At 39.4% G+C, this 9,864-nt stretch overlaps 1 protein-coding gene across 1 annotated transcript; it reads left to right on the top strand.

The window, feature by feature from the left end:
- The first annotated feature begins 1,873 nt into the window (after nt 1-1,873).
- Nucleotides 1,874-4,815, top strand: LOC108237883 (cytochrome b-c1 complex subunit Rieske, mitochondrial). Its single transcript, XM_017419597.3, has 2 exons — nt 1,874-2,138; nt 3,783-4,815. Exons 1-2 carry the CDS (start codon nt 1,928-1,930, stop codon nt 4,391-4,393), a joined length of 822 nt encoding a protein of 273 aa, XP_017275086.1. The 5' UTR covers nt 1,874-1,927; the 3' UTR covers nt 4,394-4,815.
- Nucleotides 4,816-9,864: the final 5,049 nt, after the last annotated feature.

Genomic DNA, 9,864 nt, shown 5'->3' with positions numbered 1-9,864 from the left:
CACTGTGGGCTCCGTGAGGCGACAAATCCTTTGTGATGCACACATGGTGTTTACAGTTTTAATTTATGCAATTAGGGAATGTAAAACAAGTTGTGTCTTCTCTGTGGTGCCTCATTAAAAATGACGGCAAAGTTGCTAAACAACGAAAGTCATATTTGACTTAAAATAATTCTCCCTTTAAAGCACAAAATAATTCATAAACTGTACACTAACAACAAGCTCGAGCAGATGTTTTTAGTCCAGAAATAAGATCATTACATATCTCTAAACAGTTTTTTAACTCAGGGCTATAACGATTTACAGTGACATTAATTCATTTAGAAGATCCTTTTATCTTATTTACATCTAAGAATTACATGGACGCTATGTGACAGTTCGCAAAGACACTCTGAGTTACGAACTGGGGGATGCTGGTTAAATCTGCAATCATCCCATAACCAAGGACAGGGTCCAACCACACACTGAAGTCTAGATCAGCTGTGCACAACCTGCACATTTTCACAATGATTAAAATTTACACAAGAGAGCAATACCTCAGTCTAAATCGGGTGAAAAGATTTCATGCGAACATTTCTCCCAGCAAGCACTTGTCCTTCCAGGCAAAGTATCCTGTGGTGACTGGTAGAGATTGCTCTATATGTGAGAAAAAAAAAGTCAACAGGTTTTAATTAAATTTGACGCTAACAGCGACAGCGGGTCCTGCTTTTTTGTCAGAGGACCTCACCTTGCAGTGAATTTAGTAGCCAGTGTTGATTAACATTAAACACAGAGACTTGTGAAAATAAGATCCTTTGTCAACAAATGGAGTGGCAATAAACAATATTAGAAGTCAAATAGTAATATTGGCGTTTTTAAGGATTTACTCAGATTTTAGGGGACAGTTAAAACATTTAATGGGCTGAGGTAAATTTGTAAAACTGGACAGCACATCATTGGTGTGATACTAGATATATACAGTTCTTTCTCACAGTTACACTGATTAAATTCCTGTTTCTCTCTGAAAATACAGAAGTACAAGCGTATCGGCTCAACATGATTATCACTGCAGACTGTCAGGTTCTATTTAAACGCACATTTACATTTTGTATGCTTACTTTATCTCATATGTAACCCAATGCTCGCTCAACTAAACTCTGAATGCATTCATTATTTTGTACACTCACACTGCTTTATATTCTAGCAAGTAGTTGCAGCCATAAATTACAGTCTGACACAGCATTATTTCAGCTGATAACTTCATTTTAACTAAAGCCAGTAGCTCACTGGGCTGTGACTGTTGGCAACTAGTTAAAAACACAAATTTGCGAGAAAATACGCAAATTTTATTTTGGAGTCTCATTGATTTGACATGCTTGTCGGACAAACTCCCAACAAAATTTAAGCCTAAATTACATCACTGTTGCATGACATTCTCCTGACCAAATTGCAAAGTTTTGACACTTGCAAGTGCCGCTTGGCAGTTGCAAGAATGCTGAGCAACAGTGGCACTACAGTTATGCTTGGCAATTAAAAAATCTGGACAATATAAATACTGGGCCTCTCCACAGTCCAGCAATAATTTTGTCATCAGACATATGGACCTAAGAATAAATGCTTCAGAAGCACAAATGCTAAAATAAATAAGCAATGCATGAAATAATTACTCATCTCAAATAAAATGGGGCCCAATATCACTGTTGGTCCCCCATATGATAAACATAAGTAAACGGAAGAATGTTTTACTTTGTATTTTCTCTATGGTGCCGCTTTTCTTTTTCTTCTGTTTGTTGTTTTTCTTTTAACAATTAAAAACGCTATCAGAGCTGTTAAGACGCGTTCGACTAAGTTCTGCTGTTTGTACGTAATGCGTGCCATGTGATTGTTTCGTTACGTCAGCTCGTAGCGTGCGTCGCCAAGCCACACAAGGTCGTTGTATCAGCACCTAAAGATGATGTCTCTCGCTGCCCGGTCAGGGGTATTTTCCTCTTACATGCAGGCTACGGCGTTTCCAGTCGCCGGGCCCCTGAAGGCTCTGGTACCCGGGGTTATTATTAACGAAGAAAAGATTCTGATTGACCCGAAGAAGCCGTTCCTCTGCCGCGAGTCGCTCAGCGGTCAAAGCCCGAAGACGGGGCCTGCTGTAACAGTTAGCATCAACGGTGAGTCTTGTCATTGACTGCGAGCGTTAGCCAACCCCAGCTAAGTCGTTTTATTTCAAGCTTTTACATTGTAAGGCGAACCCTGCGGGCTGTTTCTGAACAGAAAAGTGAGGTATCGCGACAGCTAGTTTACTATCTCCCTTACTTTTTAGGTTGTAGTATTGTTTTTGTTAGTATTTGTCTCCACCGGGTTGGTAGCTAACTAGCGTTTAGCACTAGCGGCTAATAAGCAGCTACATAACAGAGGTCAACGTTATGATAAATGTAGTTAACACTGATAGCGTCTATGTGGACCGGACACTGATACACAGTAAATTGTTTACTCGGGCTTATTAAATAAGGGTTTCTGTTTTAATCTGACAGTTGTGCTTTGTTTTCTTCGGCTTATTGTACCTAAATTGCTTTAGCACAAAGTTGACCTAATACATTAAAAGTTCTGCGTGTAGACTATTGGGGAGAAAAATTAAATAAATACAACTTAGGACAGTTACCGCACGCTGTTTTATTTATTGCAGTGGTATATAGTTTTAAAGTACGTGTCACACTAATTAGGGATAAAACAAAGTACTTCAGTGTAGGGGTGCGTGCATTTATCATCTAGAGAAGTTTATAATTAAATATAAGTGCTAAATTTTCTTTATACGTTTTTCAACAACTTTCTTTTAGGAGTTTTTTTTATATTAGATTATACATTCCTAAATAATCTTTTAGAGGCTAAATCACACTTATTGGGGATACTAAGATAAATAAGAAAGTTGTGTGATCCTAACTTTATTTATCTAATAAAAGTGGATGTATTTTTTTTAATAATGATTCATTCGTGCACTTAAACTAACATCAGCCTTCAACCTTAACAGGACTTCTACTTTATTTGCATACAGTGGACTTCAAATTAGGACGTTGTTGTACTCAAATAATTTAAAATGAATTTCCATTCAGTCTGAGACCCAAAAATTAGATTCAAACTGTGAGACTCCTGAAGATTTACGTCCTGGCTGATGCCCTTGAAACAGTCTGATGCTAAACATTGATGATCGTTCTTAGCTTTTATTATTATTATTATCAACAGGTGATACAATTTACAAGGTTTGGGTCTCTCCCCGCTCACATAGGAGTGTGGCTGTGTCACTTTGTCGATGTTTCTTTAATCGATGAGTAAAACTAAAAAAGGATCTCACTCAGCCTGATCAGCCAGATAAACGGATTATCCTCTGAATCAAAAATATAAAAGGACAGTGTGTTATTTACGTTGTCATCTGAACATTGTTGCTTTTGCATAGTATGATTTCACAAAAACGACATTACAATCTTAAAATCATGAATTGCATGACCCTTAAAAATGATATAGGAAGGAGAAACATTTGTTTGTAAAATAGACACATTATAATAAATGTATAAAGATTAATAAACAATTTTCCTGTTCATTTTTAGTTGTGGAGAGTCGTTCACTTGTTTGTTTTTCTTACATCAGAGTTATAAAATGTATTGGAGTACAACATCAAGGAAACAGTTATGATGTTTTTCACTGAGTTGTCTGCTGAAGATTAGAGAATGAGCATGTGTTGTGAATCCCGCGTGTGTTAGTCTTTAATTTTCTCTCTCAGTGATATCTTCAGATGAACTGATGACAGGTTGTGTTTGCAGGCAAGGCAGGAGTCAGATTCGCCCACACAGACATCAGGGTACCAGACTTCTCTCACTACAGGCGTCCAGATGTGCTCAACCCCCAAAAATCCTCCCAGGAGAGCAGCGAATCCAGGAAAACCTTCTCGTACCTGATGACCGGAGGTTCTGCGGTACTCAGCCTCTATACTGCCAAAACGCTGATCACTCAGTTTGTTACCTCCATGAGTGCCTCGGCTGACGTTTTGGCTGTGTCCAAGATCGAAATCAAGCTGGACCAAATCCCCGAAGGCAAAAACATGACCTTCAAGTGGCGAGGCAAACCTCTGTTTGTGCGTCACCGCACCGAGAAGGAGATCAAAACCGAGGACTCGGTCAACCTGGCAGAGCTGCGAGACCCTCAGCATGACAAGGACCGGGTCGTGAATCCAAAGTGGGTCATCGTCCTGGGAGTGTGCACGCATCTGGGCTGCGTGCCCATCGCCAACGCCGGCGAATACGGAGGCTACTACTGCCCGTGCCACGGCTCGCATTATGATGCCTCGGGCCGCATTAGAAAAGGCCCCGCCCCCCTCAACCTGGAGGTTCCCTACTACGAGTTTCTAGATGATGACACAGTGATTGTGGGATAAACGGCATTCACTTTACAGAGATGGCTGTATAGTTCAGTTTTCAGTCTGTTCAAGCATAAAGGTGTACAGCAGTCAGGATGTGTTGAGGTAATGCAGCGTCTCACTCAAACATGACAGCACATCTGCCAGCAGTGGTGGTTTCTTTTTTTTTTTTTTCATACTGTCATACAGTTCCTGTAAACATGACAGTGAAAGCTGTTCTGTTTTACCCCGGTCATTTAAATACACACTTACAAGAACCCAGTGAAATAATTGGACACAATGAAGATGCCATCTTCTCTTCTTGCTTTCATCTGTCAGATATGTAAATGTGAAAATAAAACACCTGCTTATCTAATGTTAAAGTCCATCCAGTTATCAGAAAACAATTGTTGTGCTCAGGTGTGGTCAATAAAGATTTATATTATATTTGACAACTGGGATTCTGTGTTGGGACATTATTTGATGGAAAAATGTTGTCGTTTAAAAACAACAAACTATATGTGGTGCAGTTCAGACGTAGAAGAGTGATGTTGACGTGGTTTTCATCAGCAATTAGGTCCTGCTTAAAAACATCCACATAAAGGCTTTTATTTCTCTTTCTAAACTACAGGGCAGCATTTTGTCTTTGTTTTTATATCTGCCATTAATCACAGTGCACAAAGTGATGCATAATGAAGCAGTAGGAGAAGAAATGTCTGGGCAATTCTTTAGAGAGCATAGGTGTGGTTTTCAGATTCTTAATGATAGTGTCAGTAATTCAGTATGAAATTAGTAGCAAATAAATTACCTGGCTGCCCTCTGACTAAAACAGTTAAGATGCTGCAGAATAAAAAGTGGTGGAATGCTGTAGCGGTATAAACACTCTCTTCCTGTTTACAGAACAACTTGAGTGACACGTCTCGGGGAAGTTTGGTGCGCTGTTGTCGGCAAAACGTTTCAGGATTTATGTGGGCAGCAGCCTGCGCGCCGCTTGGCTTCAGTTGTTCCACCTTGATTTCTTTGACAGAAGAGGGCTTCGCTGAAGACGCGCCTTGTTGGGAGCGTGCTGTCGTCGTTTCCTAAATATCAAATAAGGCCACAAAAAAACAACAGGCACTGGAGCTGTTTAGCACGGGAATATATCAACGCTTTGTGCGTGCGGCGCACCGTTCTCTCAGTTCGCGGCTGGCGATAATTTAAGTGCTGCAGGCAGACGTCCCTCTAAATAAACTACAGTAATGGCTCAAGCGAAGCAGTGAAAATTTCTCCGAGTTTCATCAGTGGAAGTCTTCATTTGTTGTTAAAGTCACACTCATCATTCCTACATTAAACGTGCTGGACTGGGATGTGACAAACCAGATAAATAAGAAGAGACACTGCAGCTGAGCGTGTCCAATAAGGGAAGCAGAGACAGATGATGCCATCTGACAGAAAAACTTCAAAACTAATATTTTGTCTCCTTTCATCTGCCTTCGTAGAATTTTCATTTTTCACATGGCTAGAAAGTTGTTTGCTAGATCTTGTTTATCAGACTTTTATATAAATCAGCATTCGTTTACTTTTATCCATTGTATAATTTTTTTTTTTTTTTTTTGCCCACCCTCCTAAATTGAGTTTCCTCCTATGTAAACAAGCCAAATAATGAACAGCGTGTAGATGAGATTTCTAATGGAGCTGGTGCTGTTACATGGTACCTTTTTAGTAAACAAACTGAAATGAAGTTCAACAATATCTCTAAATGTTAACAAGATAAAAAAAAAAAAAAAACAAAGAGACAGAAGCACTCAACTGAAAACTATGTATGAGTAAGTGGTGGGTGATTGGGGACTGGATTGAACTGAGTTATCCTTTTGTCGGTGATGGAAATGAAGAAGCTCTTACCAATAGAGTAAAAAAAAAAAAAAAAACTAGATAAAAGAGAGAAATTGGAAGGAGGGCATGTAAACAAGTCAAAACAGAAATGAGGAAGTAGTCAGATATAAAGTACCTCAACAATCTTTCAGGAGTATATTGCTATACCCTCAGTGGGTTTACTACCATTGAACTATGCAGACAAGGTTTATTTAAGTGTTATATCATCAGATCCACTCTGCCTTGAATAAACTTTCCATCAAGGTACAGGTTTAATGTTGGTGGGGGATGTTTTATCTGCCAACCTTTGGTCCCCTGAGCCACCAGCCTGCCTATCTGTTCATGAATCCGTTTTTTTGAATTGCAAATGGCTACTTTTAACGGTCTAGCATGTGTAAAGCCCATAACATCTTTGAACGGCTACGCGAACAAGATGGGGAGCAGCCTAAACTACGCTCAAAACGGCCGACATTGCCTTCAGTCGTGGGCTTCTGCGTAAGACTTCTTTATGAAAGTGCAACCAACAAAGCTGCCATTCACCGTGTTAAAGGCAAAAATAAATTTGGGTGGTTTAGTTGGTAAAAAGTGGGCATAACTTGCACTCGCTATATGCTAGAGCCAGTGGGTGTATACAGCTTCTTTTTACAATTTCTTCATCAGGAGAGGAAAAAAATCATTATAGCTCTTACGAGATCTTAAAATGAGCACAGCACAGGAAGTGTTGCACATTATGTGTTGTTATTCATTTACTCAAATCTAAACCAAAACTACAGAAGCTGTGTGCAAAACTAAATGGTAAATGGTCCACATTGATGTATACAGCACCCCCTCATCCAAGTTCTGCAAAGTTCACCGTTCAGCCATTCACGCACACACTGCTTTCTACTATATATCCAGCATACAGGTGTTAAATATAATCTTGATACTTACATTTTATTCATGAGTAATTAGCCTAAATCAGGCTGGGGAATACTATCATAGATCAGCAGTAATTTCCAACCATGCATAACTCAAAGTAATATGAGCTTGGGCTCTGAGGCTTTGACCTGTGTGTCCACAGAGTAAATGCCAAGTCAGAGCAGGTCTTTTTTTTTTTTTTTTCCCACCACTCGTAGCATCAACTTATAGGATGTGGCATTTCACATTGCAAGGCTTCTGAAGTGGAGCGTGTTGAAAGTAAGGTTTAAACTGTCATTTTAATGCTCAAAAACATAACACGTTTCCGTAACAGTCCTTGATGCAGAATTTAAAAAAAATAATAATAAAACAACCTTGCACAGCCTCATTAAATAATGCAATAATAAGATGAATTTCATGCACATTTCCCTTTATTAATGTATGAAAAGAACTGTATTTAGTGTTGTAATGGCTGTGGCATGAAAGCTGCGTTTTAGTCTGTTTGCCCCTGTCTTTATCACCCTGAAATAAAATATATATATATATATATATATATATATATATATATATATATATATATATATATATTTAAAAAAAAAGACTTGTTGCCCTGACATAAAGGGATATGCTGATACAGAAACTTCATTCAGCCGCTATGTGTGGATTATGCCAGAGCTGGAATGAGTGCTTCTGGATCATGGAGTCAGGTTGAACAAAGTGCAGCACATTAGCTGTCTTAGAAGAGTATAACAGAGTGTGTGAATGTGTATACTGATGATCAGCTCGTTAATGAGAGAAAAAATTTAAAAATACTGTGCTAAGGTGTAGTGACGGTGACAGGGACAACAAATCATTGCAACGCTTTACGAATTATTATATTGTATTCAAATCGGAGCCAACACATTTAAGCCTCAAGTTCTTAAAAAAATTAAGTTTAGAAAGGTTCAGTGAATATTAGAAGTATATGTAACAAAACTCCTGCTGGTGAAACAAAAGTAAGACTAAAAAAAAAAATGACGTTGTAAAAATAGCAAGATGTCGAGTGAGAGCACTGCAGTCTGAACAGCACACTTCTTATAGTGAAGCATCCAATAGCATCTACATGATACTATAATTACTGTCATGAAAGAGAGACTGCAGGAAACATCCTGCATCACACAGGAAATATACAGAAAAAAAGATGAAAGAAATGTTGCCTAAGACACAGCTACAGTCCTACATTTTATGTTATTTATTATGCGTTATATTGTGAAGATATCCTCTGTGAGGCATCAAAAAGGCAGCATAAACAAAACTGACAAGCCATAAAAGACACATACACAATACATCCATCACTTCGCTCTTATCAGTCACACACAAATGAACACAGTGGGACAATATGAGGTTCGGTATCCTGCCCACACTTTAGTGTGTACCAGGAAAGATGGAAATTAAACCCTGGACCTTTTCATTGATGGATGACTAATCTACCTCTTGAGTCGCAGCTGCTCGTCCTCATCTTCTCATTGTCTCTCCCCCAGGAGACAGTCAAACAAATAACCTGCTTGATTTTACATATTTGATTGCACAGCTATTCATTTATCTTCCTGCCTTGTGACTCACAGTAAGTGCTGCCAAACACAATCTTCGTCTTTTGTTCTTATTTTTGCAAACATACTTAATATTTACCTTTTGATTTAGGTGGCATTTGGTCAAATGGGACCTTCAACTCTGACAGTAGTTTAGAATAATTTAATATACATTCAAAACTCTGACAGAACCTAGAGGAAATCTGTGTTTGATTGATTATTTCTTTGTTGTAGCATTGCTTCTTGGCAATAACTCTTATACCATGGGAAAGCCTGTTTATTTCCCCTTTAAATGGTGCCACATTTGTAAGGAAAATGCATTTGTGGGTTGAGCAGCAGAGTTGAGTATGTGGGCTGCACCCATGAAAAACTTGCCAAATCTCCTCTGCCAAACAGCTTATTCTGCTACTGACTCTTGTTTGGTGTCGTTTATTGGATTGGATGAAAGAAGTCTGAAGAAATGAGGCATTTTGGCAATTTCACCGTTTCTTCATTAAACAAACAGGGGCCTCGCTGGCATGTGGAAGAGCCACACACAGCCACAACAGCCTGGCACCTCCTCCTCATGCTGCCCACCAGCTTGGTCGCGCACTGCTTCGGGTTAGCGTCCCATTCTTCAACAAGCAGCCAATGTGGTCGTGTTGGTCAGTCTGGAACAAACAGCACATCCAAGCTAATCCCACAGCTGATCTACAGGGTTGAGGTGAGGACCGCGGCCAGGCCACTCCATCCTCTCCACTGCCAAATTTGGAGGTAGCGTCTGATAAACCCTGCTCTGTGGGAGCAAGCGTTGTCATCAGGATAGAGTTTGGTCCCAGACTGAGATTTGGGATTGCCACTGGTTGCTCGCAGGTGCTCACAATCAGGCACCAATCAGGCACTCTGTGTCCAATCAGCCAAAGGTGGGCCCAAATCAAAAGACAGCAGGAGCGCTATTAAAACAAACATGGTACAGATGGTGTATTTTGCAATAAAAAAATTAAGAGAACGTGTAACAACTTCACAATATAGTCAAGAAATGCAGGAGAAAAAAAAATGAAAGGAGATCTGAAAACTTTCTGAGGGAGCTGTGTTTGTTTGTGTACATTCATTCTAGTTCTCTTTACTGGGGAAGCATGAAGGTCCCCGAGCATCTCAGATGAGAAATATCTCTCTGAAACAGAAAATTGAAACTGTCTTCTTTACAGCGACAGC

The sequence above is a fragment of the Kryptolebias marmoratus genome, linkage group LG15 (genome assembly GCF_001649575.2).
Source record: "Kryptolebias marmoratus isolate JLee-2015 linkage group LG15, ASM164957v2, whole genome shotgun sequence".
Classification (NCBI taxonomy): domain Eukaryota; kingdom Metazoa; phylum Chordata; class Actinopteri; order Cyprinodontiformes; family Rivulidae; genus Kryptolebias; species Kryptolebias marmoratus.
This window is presented reverse-complemented; position numbering and strand designations above follow the sequence as displayed.

Excerpts from the sequence above, each read along its gene's own strand:
- LOC108237883 (XM_017419597.3), top strand. The coding sequence starts at position 1,928 with ATGATGTCTCTCGCTGCCCGGTCAGGGGTATTTTCCTCTTACATGCAG. Across the intron at positions 2,139-3,782 it reads TGTAACAGTTAGCATCAACG|GCAAGGCAGGAGTCAGATTC; the intron begins GTGAGTCTTGTC and ends TTGTGTTTGCAG.